Source organism: Trypanosoma rangeli, assembly GCF_003719475.1.
Source record: "Trypanosoma rangeli strain AM80 chromosome Unknown Tra_15.4_contig_00039, whole genome shotgun sequence".
In the NCBI taxonomy this organism is placed as follows: Eukaryota; Euglenozoa; class Kinetoplastea; order Trypanosomatida; family Trypanosomatidae; genus Trypanosoma; species Trypanosoma rangeli.
The window spans coordinates 1-14231 of record NW_021705781.1 but is presented as its reverse complement, the minus strand read 5'-3'; the positions used below and the strand labels follow the sequence as shown (position 1 = coordinate 14231).

Below are 14231 nucleotides of genomic sequence, written 5' to 3'. Positions count from 1 at the left end.
GATTGGTGTGCTTGTGTTTTGGTGCTGACGCTGCACGCGAACCCCTCTTGCCTGCCTCCCTTTGCGCCACAACACACTCCCGCCACACGTGTGTGCGTGCGTGCGTGTCATTTACTTTTGACTGCCTGATGACGGAGGGAGAGAGTAGCCGCTGATGTTTGTTGTTGGTTTGCTGTTCCGCCGTTTTCTCCCCCTGTCACTCGCTGACTCCGTATTCCTTGTGTTTGCTTCCACTCTCTGGTGGGCGGGTGCAGGGTTCACCAGCAAGAACAAAAACACTCACGCACACGCACAAATATTTATATTTTTACACACATTACTGCTGCGCAGTTCTTTTGGCTCGTGCACAGCAGGAATAAAGAAGGAAAAGGGGGGAGTCGACGCAACGTGAAACCCCTTAAAAGAGGAAAGGCAGCGACTACGACAGCAGCGAGTGGGTCAAGGGAAGCAAAGGCAGAAGAGGGGAGGGACAGTGCGGGTCAAAGTTCGCTTATTATTTTTTTTTTGCCGCAGAGGAGATGTCGTCGCGCTACGACAGCCGCACCACCACCTTTTCCCCTGAGGGCCGTCTGTATCAGGTGGAGTACGCGGAGGAAGCAATTTCGCAGGCCGGTACTGTTATTGGTATTCTCACCTCCGGCGGTGTTGTACTGGGCGCCGAGAAGGGGGTGCAGAACAGCCTCTTTGACTCGGAGAACATGGAGGACAAGAACATCAGCGGGGACAAGGTGTACAAGATTGCCGACCACCTCGGCTGCAGCGTGGCCGGGGTTACCTCCGACGCCTATGCCCTCCTCAACCTCGCCCGTCTTAGCGCGAATCGGCACTACTACACGTACCAGGAGCCCATGGCTGCGGAAGACCTCTGCCGGCTGGTGTGCGATGAGAAGCAGTTGTACACGCAGTACGGCGGTGTCCGTCCATTTGGGGTTTCCTTCCTCTTGGCTGGGTGGGATCGCCACCACGGGTACCAACTGTACCACACTGACACCAGCGGCAACTACAACACCTGGCACGCCTACGCCATTGGTCAGAACGACCAGGTGGCCCAAACGCTGCTCAAGCGGGACTGGAAGCCGGAGCTCACGCTAGACGAGGGTATTGTGCTCTGCCTGCGCGTGCTTGGAAAGACAATGGACACCGTCAAGCTGTCGGGAGAGCGCCTGGAGGTGGCCGTCCTGCACAAGGTGCCGGCGCCCGCCACGCAGCGGTTGTTGGACCCCTACAACACACTGCCAAGGACTGTGACAGAGTTCAAGATTCTGACAGAGGAGGACCTACGGCCGCTGATAGCAGAAGCAAACCGCCAGCGTGAGGCGGAGGAGGCGGCGGAGGCGGAAAAGGAAAAGCAGAAGGCGCAACGACTGGCATCCGCCTGAGCGGGGTGGATGTGGAGGTGAGAGAGAGAGAGAGAGACTAAATGATAGGGGAATGGACAGTGACACAAAGTCAACGGAACAAGAAGAGAAAACTAATTTTTTTTAAAAAAAAAAAAACTTTGCGACTACGTCGTAGGCCATGCATGCAAAGCAAATCCCCTCTCGTTTCTTCTTTTTTCTCTTTTTATATCTCTGTGTGTATGTGCCTTGCCAAGGAAAAGGTGCGTTTTACTTCGATTAAACTAAAGTCGCGGCTTTAGCGCAAGCAAACACAAAGGTACGTGGGGTGTGAGGAGAGGGAGAGAGAGAGGGTTAGTTAGTGTGTGTGAGAGAGGAGGAGGAAGTGGAGGTCAGGGCGAGCAGATAAACTGATAGACGGTGACGGATAATTATTTTTCAGGGCAGGGTGGGGTCCAAAATTTATTTATCCAGAAGCGTATATTTGCCCACAGTTTTCTCGCTGTGTGTGTGTGTGCTGTGCCTGGATACCAGTGAAAATTACCGCAGAGGCGCGGGAAACAGGTGGCAATGTCCCACTCGGCGGAGTCCAACTTTCAGACGTTGGTGCGGCGGCGTCAAAATGTGGAGCCCATTTTCCATCCAAACCTGAGGCGCACGCTGGAGGTTATCCGGCGACCCGACTGGGTGCAGCGGGCCGGTGAGGCAGTCGCCCATCGCGGCTCCATTGGGTTTGTTGGCCTCTTCGCCTTGATGTTCGCCAATTGCTTTGGTGGCGGCTACGGCTTTGAGGACACTGTTGGGGCGGCGGGTCCGCTGGTGACGCTGGTGGTGTGCCTTATACTGCCCTGGATCTGGTCTCTGCCGACTGGACTGGCGGTGGCGGAACTCTCCACAGCTGTGCCAAGCAACTCGGGCATCCTCATGTGGGTCAACGCCGCCTTCCCTGCCTCCGTGTCGTTTATGTGCATTATCTCGACCGTGTTCATCACGTTTGTGGGCAATGCGACGTACCCCAGCCTTACCTCCGAGTACGTGGATGGGCTGCTGGTACTGAACAAGGGCGGGGAGATTGGGGTGAAGATTGGGGTGATTGCGTTTTGTTGTATTCTCAACTGTGCCGGTGTCGAGATTGTTGGCTCAGCCTGCGTGGTTGTGTGCGTGATCGCGATGATGCCGTTTCTGATATTGTCGTTTCAGCAAATTTTTACGCATGGTCTTGATGGTAAGGCCATTTCCCACGTGGATTTTTCCAGTATTGACTGGCCATCCTTTCTCAGCATGGTGACGTGGAACTACGCGAACATTGAGAACGCGGGGGCCATGGTGGAGGAGGTGTCGAACCCGCGCACGACCTTCCCACGGATGATGATACCGCTTATGTTCTCCTCCTACATTGCGTACCTCCTTCCCATGCTGGCTGGCGTCAGCGCGCTTGGACCACATCAGAACTGGTCGGAGTGGCAGGCAGGGCGCTGGCCACAGATTGCCCTTATTATTTCAGGTGAGTGGCTTAAGTACTACTTGTTTGCTGGGGCCATCGTAAGTGGGCTGGGCTTTACGCTGACGTCGATGTGCTGCACCAGCCGGTTGCTGGCGGGCATGGGTACGATGGAGATGTTTCCCAAGAAGATCTCACGCATCATTGGGTACTACCACCCCACCATTGGCACGCCGATACCTGCCATTCTGCTCAACTCGACGGTGACAATGATTTTCTGCATTTCCATGGACTTTGGGGAGGTGGTGGCGATGTGCCAGTCCCTCTACTGTCTGCGCATGCTGCTTATCTACGCCTCACTCATTAAGCTGCGCATCGATCACCCAAATCTGCCGCGGCCCTATGCCCTGCCATGCAACACGGCTGCCGCCGCTATGTGTCTCGCGCCATCAGCCATTTTTTGCATTGCCGCCGCCATCGTTTCCGCCATGGTGTCTCTCCCGATCGGGTTGTCGGTGGTCTGCTTCCTCATCGTAGGGAGCGGTGGGTCGTACCTGTACTGCCGCTACATCGCTCGCAACGGCTTCCAGGGCGTTATTGTGAACTGCGAGGTCTCCGATGACGATAACAACTCCGCCGACAGCAACGGGGAGGGCCACGAGATTGGCCGCGGCATCTTCTACAACGACGGCCACCCCGATCGCCACGGGGAGCGCCTCCTGGGCATTTTCCCCACGGCTCTTCCGTCGCCGACCGAAGGAGAGGAATTGTCTACAGCGGAGAGAGTCACGGCAGAGCCTATGGATGAGTTTGGCAAGAACAAGTTTGGTTGCTCGCCTCCAACAGCAGCGATGTCCACATTTGACATGCACCGTGAGATCACTGGCGTCCGCGAGTTCTTAAACGGTGACGGCAACAGTGATGAGAGGCGGCTGGCCCATCCCGACAGTGAGAGGCGCGGGTTCTCAGGCTAGCGGGCGGCACTACATATATCAGTACAAAAAAAAAAAACGTCGGGTACACGCGGACGTTTTGAAGGGCCACATATGGACCTTCGCAGACGCATACACACATGTTATCTTTTCTGCCACGCGCCGCTTCTGCGTCACTACGTTTTTCGCGGAGTGGAGGTATGGGCTGCCCCACTTTGCACGCCAGACGCCATGTTGTTGTCTCCTCTTTTGCCTTTGTGCACAGGCACGGCTGTGGCTACGTTATGAGGCGTCCTGGTGCTGTTGTCACCGCTTGTATTCGCTGATTAACATGCGGGAATCAGAGGGGTGAGCACGGTTAAATCCCCAAACAGCACCGCTGTTAGCCTGACAATATATATATAATACATATAATATATAATGTTATCTTTACGATGTGTGTCGTTGTGGTGTGTACCTGTCTCTTTTCACTTTTTTTTTTATTTGATTGTTTTTTTTTTCTTCTTGTTTATTGTTTAGTTGGCTTTTTTTTTGTTTTTACGTTGTCTTTCAAGCTGTGCTTGTGTGGGGGCTCGAGACTAGAGAGAAATGGAAATGCAGGCAGACGTATAGAGGTGTGGGACGTGAAATATATCGGCAGATGATGACACAAAACACTGTTCCGGGGTATTTGGGGGAATTTATATGCATCCAAGAAGGAAAAGAAGAAGGGGGGAAAAAAAAGGAGCATATTATGTAACTTGGAGCGAGTGTAAGATTTAATGCAGAGTGTGTTAAGGATGGAAAGGAAATAAGAAGAAGAGTCATGACAGGGGTGTTAAAGAGAGCAAAGTAAGGCGATTAATAAATTTAAACCGCTAAGCCACCATTTGACTCGAGCTCGAATAACTGTTGGCCCGTGTGTGATGCGCGTTTGGTAATTTGTGTGGTGGTAGATCCTCCGAGAGGGGATGGCGGTCGCCCGTCACGCTACTGCCGTTGCTGCCACCGAGGCGAGCACGGGAGGCTCCCCCTGCGTCTGCCATCTTGCGGCAATCTTGCTGATCCCTTTCTTTTTATATTTCTCTCTTTTTCCCTCCTCCTCTTACTCACTCACTCACGGCTCTTCGCAGAGGAAGTAATGAGAGCCGCGGAGGAACAGCCCGAAAGCGGCACAGCGAGAGGGCAACTACCACGCACGGACGCACCTCGTAGCCCAGCCCCGTACAACATGAGGCAGTCCCGCGAGTACATCGTTCACGGGCCTACTTCAGCCCCGTACTTTACGCTCCACGTTGCAGCCGAGGCAGCCGCCGTCTCACCGCCGTTCTGCAAGACTGTAGCCTCAACTTTGCCTCCTGCGTATTTTCATACGACAGGGGAGGGGTGGCGGGGCCGCAAGGCACTCCGGGCATTAGGGTTCTCGGCCCAGATGAGGCTGCCGTCCTTGCCCGTGTCCCCGCGGCGCCCTGATTCACTTACATCAACGTTGTGGCAGTCGAGCTGCACATTGATGCAGCATCGCTGGCGGTTCATCAAGAAGGATGAATTTGGCCTCGTGCGTTTGCCGCGACCAACAGAGGAGATGATGCCAAAGCACGTGTTACACAGCGAAAACTTTGCGGTGTGTCGCCTGGCCCAGGAATACTCGTTTCCGCTCGGCAATGCGGTGTGCAGACACGGTGTGCTGCGGCCGCCGGGTGCCCGTCAGAGTGGCGAGCTGCTCTCAGTGCCGGCGCAGCAACTGAGGCTGAAGAAGTGGGGGACGCGGCCAGTGTGTCTGGAGGGAACGCTGCAGGATGACGACGGTGGTGCTGGAGACACCTCCAGAGTGGAAGCCTCTTCTTCCAGGGGCACAGCCCCTGCCTCGTCCCCCGCCCCAACATCAGCACCCTCCCCAATCGTGAAACCCGCGCCGGCAGTCGTCAAGGCGGAGGCGACAAGCACGATGGCGGAGGTGGTGGTAGGGGAAGGTGGCAGGGCCACCCCCGGTGGAGGACGCACATCAATATCGCCGCATGCCTCGTCCCATGAAGTGCCGTCAGTAACCTTGTCATCCACGGTGGCCGACACAGTAGCAGAGGCACGTGACAGAAGCCCACGTTGCCCATCGCCCACGATAGCACACGCGGCGCAGCGTCTCCGTGATACGTTGTTGACGGTCTCCTTTCAGCGAATGGTTGACGACCTCGCGGAGGCAACTGCGTCCGGCCCGGAGGAAAAGATGGCACTTGTCCGTCATGCCCGCATCTTCCGCGAACTTTCGCTTCTGTCACGCTATCATGAGATGCACCCGCTGGTTGAGCTACGCCCCGCCAGCCGAGATTTTCTCCACGTAAAAAGTCCTCGAACTGCCGTTCATGAGGTGAACAGTTGTTTTCGCCTGTCGAAGCAGCCGCTGAGTAGGCAAGAGGCGACCACGGCACTGGTAGGGGAAGGCATGATACCAGCGGCGACAGGACATATGGCCAGCGTATCGGCTGAGGACAGGTGTGAAAACGGGAGGAGTGAGAGGGGCACTGTGAGGGGCACTGCTGTGGGAAGAATAGGAAGTCCTCAGCGTTAAAGGGGTTGTCCCATACTTCCCCTGCAATCTCCTTTGCCTCTTCTCTCTCTCTCATATATATATATATATCTTTTTCTATCTAGTTGCGTTATTTCCTACGTATAGCTATAACTATTGAGTTCTATACATAGGTGAGGAGATTCCGAAAACATGTATAATTTACGATTTTTTTTTTGTATAGTTCTTCTTTGATTGATGTTTGCTCGTTTTGTTTTTGTTTTGTTTTTTTTCAATGCCTCTGGTTTTTCTGCCTCCCCCCTCCGGTGTGTTTATTGCCGTCACCACAGTAGATGTATAATGTACACATATATACAGCTATATGTAATGTAATTATATATATATATATATGCCCTCCCCGCACATTAGATGTAGCTAACGGATAACACGTCGATGAAGACAGGGGCAGGTGGCAATGAGTGGACACAATCCTGCAACGTCACGCTGCAGGTGCGAGGCCACATCTTGCCGACAGATGTGTGTGTGTATGTTTGTGTTGTTTTTGTTTTGTTTTTTTTTGCTCCGTTTCCTTCTGGATTGCGTTGGTTTTCTATGGTTCTGTTGAGGCTCTGAGGCGGCGCAATTGCGTGTGTGGGACGGGGACGGGGACGGGGGACCTGCTGTGCAAAAGGGGTGTGGGGAGAAACACTTGAGGAGCAGGGAGTGCGTATACAAAAGGACGTTTGTGTTTATATAATAAGTATGCAGCTTCGTTGCCATTTTGTGGTGCGCACGTGCCTGTTTTCCTTTGCTTTTGCCTTCTTCTGTATGGTCACCGCGCCGCCGTTCCATTTCTCCTTCGGCCTCTTTTCTCTTGTCACACTGCCTCTGCAGAGGGTGTGAAGTTTATTGCTACACACACAGCGACCGTGCGTGCGCTGTGTGTGTGTGTGCGCGTTCACACAAACAAACAAATAACAAGACGTAGCGGAAGAACGAAGCCGCGGGACCCGTTTGCTTCCGCTCCTGTTTGTCTCACGCTCCTAGCTCCTCCGGGCAGCCATGCGGCGCGAGACGGAGGAGAGCTCCTTCCAGCAGCGGTCGCTGGAAGGGGACGGTGACGCCGCGGCGGGAGTCCTGCCGCTGCTTTCCAAGACGCCGGACGTCGGCCCCATCCCGGAGTCACCGACCTTCGTGTTGCCCAAGCTGAGCCGGCGAAACCACTTTGCAGCGGCCAGCGACGATGAGGAGGATGATGGCTACAAGAGCTCTGACGAGGCGACGCTACGCGACGATCACACGGGTGGGGTTGTTAATGTCAGTCTTAGTTGTAGTAGTGTCATCAACACCGTGTTTGCTGAGCCCCTGCAGAGAGGTGCGTCGGGCGCCAACCATGACGACGGTGGCGGTGGCGAAGCGCGGCCGCCGCAGAGTGAGAACAGTACCTGCGTAGATGCAAGAAAGCGGTGGTCAGGCAGCTTGCGGGCAACGCACCTCTTAGGCGATGACGACGATTACTACGACTACGTTAGTGCGGAGGCGGCAACCCGCGGCAGGATAAACGCGGTGCGGACCGACACTGACAGTGTCACGACGACGACGGCATTTGCCCGGGACGAGACGATTTCGGCTGGCGAAACACAGAGGCACCCGGAGCATGGGCCTGAGGACAGCAGCACGAAGGAGTTATCGTCATCGCGGGAGGGCCTAGTGGGCAGCGGCCTGTGCGCCGACCTTCACCCGCTTCCCAAGTACAACAGTGATGGCTTCGTTGAGCCCTCGGGGCGGTCGCCGCAGAAGCAGCAGCAGTTTAAGAAAATTAGGAAAAATTGGGCTCGTCTTTTTCAGCCGGAAGCTTCTGGGAGGGAAGCCGGAGGAGGTGGTGAGGTACGTCGCCGGCGCGTCGTGAATGCGCGTCCGACGACGGCGTCTGGCGTGTTGGGGGCCGGTGGGACCGGGGCGACGACGGTGCGGGTTGATAACGTCCTGGAGCCAGTTATCAACATCGCAGGGTCTGTCGGCGGCCACCATCTGGCCATCGTGGAGGGTGGGGTGTTTATGAAGGAGTCATGCTCGAAGCGCGAGGAACGCTTCTACGAGATGTTGAAGCCCGTTCAGGAATACGTCTGGCGCCATCGAGAGCTGCTAGACGCGTACTACTACAGTACATCCTCCTCCTCCTCCGCCTCCGCCTCCACCTCCACCTCCACCTCCTCCGCCTCCTCCGCCTCCTCCGCTTCGGACGGCAGCAGTGAGGTTGCGGAGGTCGGTGGGGGCGATCAGCGCGGTGACAGCGGGGAAGGCGACGGCAGCCAAAGTTTGGAGCAGAAGGCCTCCGTCCCGGTGCACTGGGACATGTGGTGGTGGTGCCGGCGCCGCGGCTCCCTTTCCACGGCGCGCAGTGGACGCGGCATGCGGGCCGGTGGTGGTGGCGTGAGCGGCGCCTTTGGCATCGGGGGTGAGGGCCCGCGGGGCACGAACACGGCAGCGGCAGTGCGCGGGGGGCGACATTGGGATGTGCTTGTCCCACTCGTCCCATTTACTCCGCGGTACCTCGGCCGTCGCTGCGTGTGGCTTGAGGGCGATCCGTGTAGGAGCAAAGGCGGGGAGCCTGCCTTCCCCCCCGCCACCGAGCAGGGTGAGGGCAAATTTGCCACCAGTCAGGCCGAGGCAACGGCAACAGCAACGTCAACGGCAATGGCAAGCGAAAATGAAAAGAAGCTTCGGCAGATGATAGTGCTGGAGGATTTGTGCAACGGCTTTGTCCGCCCCTGCATTCTTGACATAAAGATGGGGAGTCGCCAGTACGGGATGAATCCGCCCGAGGCGAAGCTGCACAGCAAGGTGCGCAAGGCAGCGTTGTCGACCTCGATGCAGCACGGGGTGCGGCTGGCGGGGATGAAGCAGTGGTGTCCCGATACGCAGCAGTACGAGACACAGTCAAAGATGGCGGGGCGAAAGATGACGCTAGAGGAGCTGCGAGAGACGATCTTGCGTTTCATGCAATATAGCAAACGCCTCCGGCACAACTTTTGCAAGCAGCTGCGGCGGCTGCGGTTGGCTTTCATGCAACAAGACGTCTTTCGCTTCTTCACCTCTTCGCTGCTGTTTGTGTACGACGCCGACCGGCCGCTGCTCTCCTCGCGGATCGTGATGGTGGATTTTGCCTTCACGTACGAGCGGGAGGAGCTGCAGCGCGGCGGCGACCCCGAGGCTGCGTACGAGCGGGACGATGGGTATATCAAGGCCCTTGACACGCTGCTTGACATACTCGCCTGAGGCGGCAGGCACCGACGGCAGGGAACTCCCGCTGGTAACGGGGACGTGCGAAGAAACTAAAGTCCAGCAATCATAATAATAGTAATAAAAAAGATGCGGTCAACGAAGAGGAAGGAAAGGGACCACAAATTGGATGAACTCCCGTGCATGTAGTTTTTCACACCCGCTATTGGGTTAGTGGCGACGCATGCGTGCAGTTGGCAGAACTCATCTAGCTTTTTTTCCGGCTTTCCTCCCCTCCACTCATTTCTTTTTTTTTTTGTTCTTTAATACTCCCTTCACGCCCCGGTTTTTGTCGCTTTGTGGCACCGGGCTGTGCGGATGCCGCCGTCGCCCCATGGCTCTCGCCCTCCACCCGCAGCAGGCAGGACCCACACGGGGAGAGGAGGCGCGGGGGCACCGACGAGTGGCGAAGACAAGCGGACGAAGAAGTTGTTTTTTTTTTCCCCCCGAAAAAGAAAATAAAAATAGGCAGTTAAAAAAGAAACAAAAACAAAAAGTGTCACTTCTCTAAAATAACACTAACAAAGAAGGTGTCTTTTTTGCTCCTGTTGTTGCCGCTGTTGCTGAGGTTTGTAAAACGAGGCCGAGGTGATTGGGTGAGGGAGGGAGGGGGGGGGAAGTGCGGAGAGAGAAAGGTGAACATATACATACATATGTATATATATATATATCATATATATATATATATATATTATTATTATTATTAAAAGGAGAGAACGTTGAAAACGAGGAAGAGCTTTTATTTGTTGTTGTTGGCTTTCATCGCAAGGGGGAGAAGGTAGAAATAATTGAAGGATGCACGCATCCCTGCGTGAAGTGGCGCCGACGGGGATGCAAATTGGATGTAAATATGCATGCATGTCTATTTATACGTTTATCCCCCCCCCCTAGTCTGTGTAGGGCATGTGGAGTGGGGGCGTTGTGTGGCCCGTGAGTGAAAGGGGAGGAGGGAGAGAGAGAGAGAGAGACGCAAAAATACGGGTGGCTGCAAAAACGCATGCAGACAGATGTGGGCCATCCCCATTCACCACCGACACGGCAAATACACGAGGGTGGGGGAGGGGAGATGCCTACACCTGGCACCGGTTGCGATTAGCACTACCACTACTGCTTCTACGGAGGGGGGGGTTTAACTGCGGTTGTTATTGTTGGTTTCGTGGTTTGTTTCCTCCCTCTTCTTTTCTCCTACAGTAGTTGTTTGTTTAACTTGTTTGTTTGTTACTCTTGGAGAGGGGTGTGGGTGTGTCTTTCGCCCCTGCGCCCATAATAGGAGGCTGTGGAGGGCAGCGTCCGACCCTATAAAGGTCATGTAGATGGTAACGCCTCTCCTCCTCAGTTCCGGCCGCTTCTTTAGCTGTAACGTGGTTTGTTTGTTTTTTCTTTTTTTTTCTTTTTTACTAATATATGCATCTATGAATACCGCATTCAGAGGGCGGCGTAAGTGGAATTATTCTGCTTATACTTCTATGAACACTATTATCATGACTGCTATTATCACTGCTGCCAAGAGCCCCCGCCTGGAGGGAGAGCCAGCGGTTGCACAACCCTAACGACGGCCATTTTGTCAGTCCACAGCGAGAGCCCGGTTATCATTGCATTATGCTTTAAGAACTCGTTTCTTTCTGCTACTTCTTATTATTCCGTCTGCGTGTATATGTGTTTGAGTGAGTAATTGGGAGATAAATCTCTGCATTGATAGGGATACCGGACACAAAAAATCAAAACGGTTTGTCTTTTCATGTTTGTGCTCCACCACCACCAAACGCATACATGCATGCATGCATGCACTGTTTGTTTGTTTGTTTTTTTGTTTGTTTGTTTGTGTGTAGAGTGTGAGGACGCGGTCTCGGCCAGGCACATCGTCCCACGCGTGAGAAGTAGTCGTTGCTTCGCGTTTCACGGTGGGAAGCTTGAAAGTAATGCTGATATGTGTGTGTGTGGCTTTTTTTTTTGCGCCGCTTCAGGGAAGGACGTGGGGGTTGCAGGAAACGAGAAGGCGACGGAAAAAAAAAAGAAAAAAAAAGGAGGCAGCGGAGTGTGGGAGTTGCTCGTCCAGGATACGTGCTGCCAGCCCAGCAATCGCCGTGGACTGCGTGGCTATGGCGCCGCGGCGCCGCTTTGCTTGTGTCTGTCTTCACTCATTCACTCAGTTTTGTTACTGTTCTGCGTGCTGTGCGTGTGCCGTGTCTTGCCCCATCTGCCGGTCCCGCTCGCCCTCCCTCTATCTTCGTGGGTACGTCTCGGCGTGGTGGCGTCGGCGGGGGACACTAGGTGTTTTTTTTTTTTGCGCCGTCGTGCCTCTTTTCTTTCTTCTTATTTGCCTCTTACTTACGCTGCCCCCACCCCGGAAACACACCTTGCCGTTGCGTGCCACCGCGTTAGTGCCGCAGAGCCCTTAAGAAGCGAGTGCGCAGTGGAAAAACCACGCTGCGTGGAAGCATCACCCTGCCCCCTATGATTCTCCTCCATGTGACCGGATCGGCCCCGGTCGCCGCCAGGGAAGATGTGGAGCGCGCCCTGTTGGCCGCGTATGTCCCCACGCGATTCACGTTGCACCCGCCACATGAAGCCAAGAAAGAAGGTGCGGCGGCGGCAGCGGCGGCGTCCTCGTTTCGCCTGCTTCTTGAGGCACATGACGCGCCGCTTGTGAGCCCACAAGCGGTGCCGTACGACTGTCGCTTTTTCTGGACCCCCACGAGCACCACGGCGGAGGTTGTGGAGGAGGTGACGTCTCTGCTTGACGGGCGCCGGTTCACCTCAACGCGCGGTGCAATAGACATGTCAACCACGTTCCTGACGGTTGTGCGGAACGGTCTGGCGCCGGACAGCGGCCTCTACAGCTTGCGGCGCATCCCGAAAATGACGGCGTCGCAGCTGCGCTACTTTTGCACAAATCCTGCGTTGAGCTACGTTGAGGGGGCGCAGCTTGTGCTGGAGCGGCTCGTGGACGCCACCATGCAGCCAGCGACGCTGCACATGCTGCTCGCCGAGGCGTACGCCCCTGCTCGGTGGAGTGGGCGGGGCAATGTGTGCCCTGTCACACCCTTGCTCCTGGACGGGGGCGCGAATGCCGCTGGAACTCCGCACCCCGCCGCGGCTGACGCAGGCGTAGCTGCGGCACCCGACATCCATTGGAGTGGCATGTCGCTGCTGGAGCTGTACCATGGACCCACAGCCGCCTTCAAGGACTTTGCCCTGCAACTCTTCCCCCGTTACTTTGACATTGCCACAGCACACGCCTGCCACGCTGCCCCACCCTCGTACATAATTCTTACCGCGACGTCCGGCGATACGGGGGTGGCCGCTATTAGTGGTTTTGTGAACGCCGGAAGCCCTAGCCGCGTCATGGTGCTTTACCCCCTTCACGGCGTGTCTCCAGTGCAACAAATTCAAATGTTGTCGTATGACGATGGGGCCTCCGTGCGGGTGTATGGGGTGAAGTCGGATTTTGATTTTTGCCAGTCCACCGTGAAACACTTGTTCGCGAACCGGTCCCTGGCGCAGCGGCTGTGGGGAGACGCTGGCGTCCGGTTGTCCTCTGCCAACAGCATCAACTGGGGACGTCTTATTCCGCAAGTGGTGTATTACTTTTGGGCGTATCGCCACTTTGTGCAGCAGCGGCAGCTACGGCTGGGCGACCCACTCGACGTCGTGGTGCCGTGCGGGAACTTTGGCAACATCCTCGCTGCCTTCCTTGCGAAGCGCATGGGGCTGTCGCTGGGCACGCTGGTAGTGGCCTCCAACTGCAACGACGTGCTCTTTGAGTTTGTGCGGACCGGCCACTACGACGTCCGCCAGCGACGGCTGGTGCCGACGGCGTCACCCTCCATTGACATTCTGAAGGCCTCCAACGTGGAGAGGTTTCTCTTTTTGCTTGCCGACGGCGACGCGGCGTTTGTGGCAGCGCAGATGCGTCGCCTCGAGACGGAGGGGCACTTTGCCTTGGAGGGGGACGCGCTGGCCGTCATGCGGAAGGAGTTTTGGTCTGCCCGCTGCACCGAGCAGGAGTGCGCCGCCACTATAAAGGCGGTCTACGAGGCCTCCGCCGGCCGCCTGCTGGATCCGCACACCGCCGTTGCTGTCTTCGCGGCGCGGCAATTTCGCCTGTTCCAACTGGAGCACGGCGTGGCGCCGCGCCCGCTGGTCATTGCGAGCACCGCCCACTGGGCAAAATTCCCTGGTTCGGTGCTACGTGCGCTGCGGGGGGAAGATATGGCGCACGACATTTCAACAAGAATGGCAAAAACGCCGGGCGAAGGGGCGGCAGAAGACTCGGTGCGGACCTGCAGGGGGCTGTACAATGAGATTCTTGCCCAGTGCCCGCAGGTCGCCGTTCACCCTGCCCTGAACGCCGCACTGACAGTGGCAGAGACAAAGACAATGACGCCCCGCGACCTTGCGGCAGACGTATCCTGCGTTGAGGAGGAGCTGCTGAAGTTTGTCACCGTCAATTCGGCCTGAGTCGCACAGGGAACCAATGGTGACACACGTAGGAATATATATATATATATATAGTGTATTGGTGTGTGTATAAAGAAGGTGATAATTATTTTAGGCCAAGAGTCTTTTTTTGTATTTGATCTTTTTTTCTATTTTCGACGCGTCTTCCACGTCCGGTGGCTTTGGGTTTTTAGTTCCCTTGTTGTTAGGAGTAGTAATAGGTGAATAACAGGCATTTACGGTCGCGACGTCTCCTCCACTGTGGTCTCGTGTGTAACTCTCCCCTTCACCGCCACACCTGTTTTCTGCCAACACCA

The 14231-nt window shown here is 55.7% G+C and overlaps 5 protein-coding genes across 5 annotated transcripts, besides 17 other annotated features; all 5 read left to right on the top strand.

Moving 5' to 3' along the window:
• Positions 1 to 518: 518 nt before the first annotated feature.
• On the top strand, positions 519 to 1379 carry TraAM80_01830 (proteasome alpha 3 subunit; the record flags this gene model as incomplete). The annotated part of the gene is made up of 1 exon (XM_029378858.1): positions 519 to 1379. One exon carries the CDS (start codon positions 519 to 521, stop codon positions 1377 to 1379), a length of 861 nt encoding a protein of 286 aa, XP_029241336.1.
• A 19-nt stretch (positions 1380 to 1398) lies between these two features.
• Positions 1399 to 1416: a microsatellite.
• Positions 1417 to 1669: 253 nt separating this feature from the next.
• Positions 1670 to 1719: a microsatellite.
• A 188-nt stretch (positions 1720 to 1907) lies between these two features.
• TraAM80_01829 (putative amino acid permease) lies at positions 1908 to 3752 on the top strand (the record flags this gene model as incomplete). The annotated part of the gene is made up of 1 exon (XM_029378857.1): positions 1908 to 3752. The coding sequence occupies one exon, from the start codon at positions 1908 to 1910 to the stop codon at positions 3750 to 3752; it is 1845 nt and encodes a 614-aa protein (XP_029241335.1).
• A 351-nt stretch (positions 3753 to 4103) lies between these two features.
• Positions 4104 to 4130: a microsatellite.
• A 51-nt stretch (positions 4131 to 4181) lies between these two features.
• Positions 4182 to 4249: a sequence feature (A-rich).
• Positions 4250 to 4830: 581 nt separating this feature from the next.
• On the top strand, positions 4831 to 6255 carry TraAM80_01828 (uncharacterized protein; the record flags this gene model as incomplete). Its single annotated transcript, XM_029378856.1, has 1 exon — positions 4831 to 6255. The coding sequence occupies one exon, from the start codon at positions 4831 to 4833 to the stop codon at positions 6253 to 6255; it is 1425 nt and encodes a 474-aa protein (XP_029241334.1).
• A 53-nt stretch (positions 6256 to 6308) lies between these two features.
• Positions 6309 to 6337: a microsatellite.
• Positions 6338 to 6421: 84 nt separating this feature from the next.
• Positions 6422 to 6485: a sequence feature (A-rich).
• A 57-nt stretch (positions 6486 to 6542) lies between these two features.
• Positions 6543 to 6603: a microsatellite.
• A 125-nt stretch (positions 6604 to 6728) lies between these two features.
• Positions 6729 to 6771: a sequence feature (A-rich).
• Positions 6772 to 7254: 483 nt separating this feature from the next.
• TraAM80_01827 (inositol polyphosphate kinase-like protein) lies at positions 7255 to 9471 on the top strand (the record flags this gene model as incomplete). The annotated part of the gene is made up of 1 exon (XM_029378855.1): positions 7255 to 9471. One exon carries the CDS (start codon positions 7255 to 7257, stop codon positions 9469 to 9471), a length of 2217 nt encoding a protein of 738 aa, XP_029241333.1.
• Positions 9472 to 9923: 452 nt separating this feature from the next.
• Positions 9924 to 9970: a microsatellite.
• Positions 9971 to 10115: 145 nt separating this feature from the next.
• Positions 10116 to 10166: a microsatellite.
• A 240-nt stretch (positions 10167 to 10406) lies between these two features.
• Positions 10407 to 10442: a microsatellite.
• Positions 10443 to 10668: 226 nt separating this feature from the next.
• Positions 10669 to 10694: a microsatellite.
• Positions 10695 to 10839: 145 nt separating this feature from the next.
• Positions 10840 to 10870: a microsatellite.
• A 368-nt stretch (positions 10871 to 11238) lies between these two features.
• Positions 11239 to 11261: a microsatellite.
• Position 11262: 1 nt separating this feature from the next.
• Positions 11263 to 11297: a microsatellite.
• A 180-nt stretch (positions 11298 to 11477) lies between these two features.
• Positions 11478 to 11497: a microsatellite.
• Positions 11498 to 11928: 431 nt separating this feature from the next.
• TraAM80_01826 (putative threonine synthase) lies at positions 11929 to 13935 on the top strand (the record flags this gene model as incomplete). Its single annotated transcript, XM_029378854.1, has 1 exon — positions 11929 to 13935. The coding sequence occupies one exon, from the start codon at positions 11929 to 11931 to the stop codon at positions 13933 to 13935; it is 2007 nt and encodes a 668-aa protein (XP_029241332.1).
• Positions 13936 to 13969: 34 nt separating this feature from the next.
• Positions 13970 to 13988: a microsatellite.
• Between the last annotated feature and the right edge of the window lie 243 nt (positions 13989 to 14231).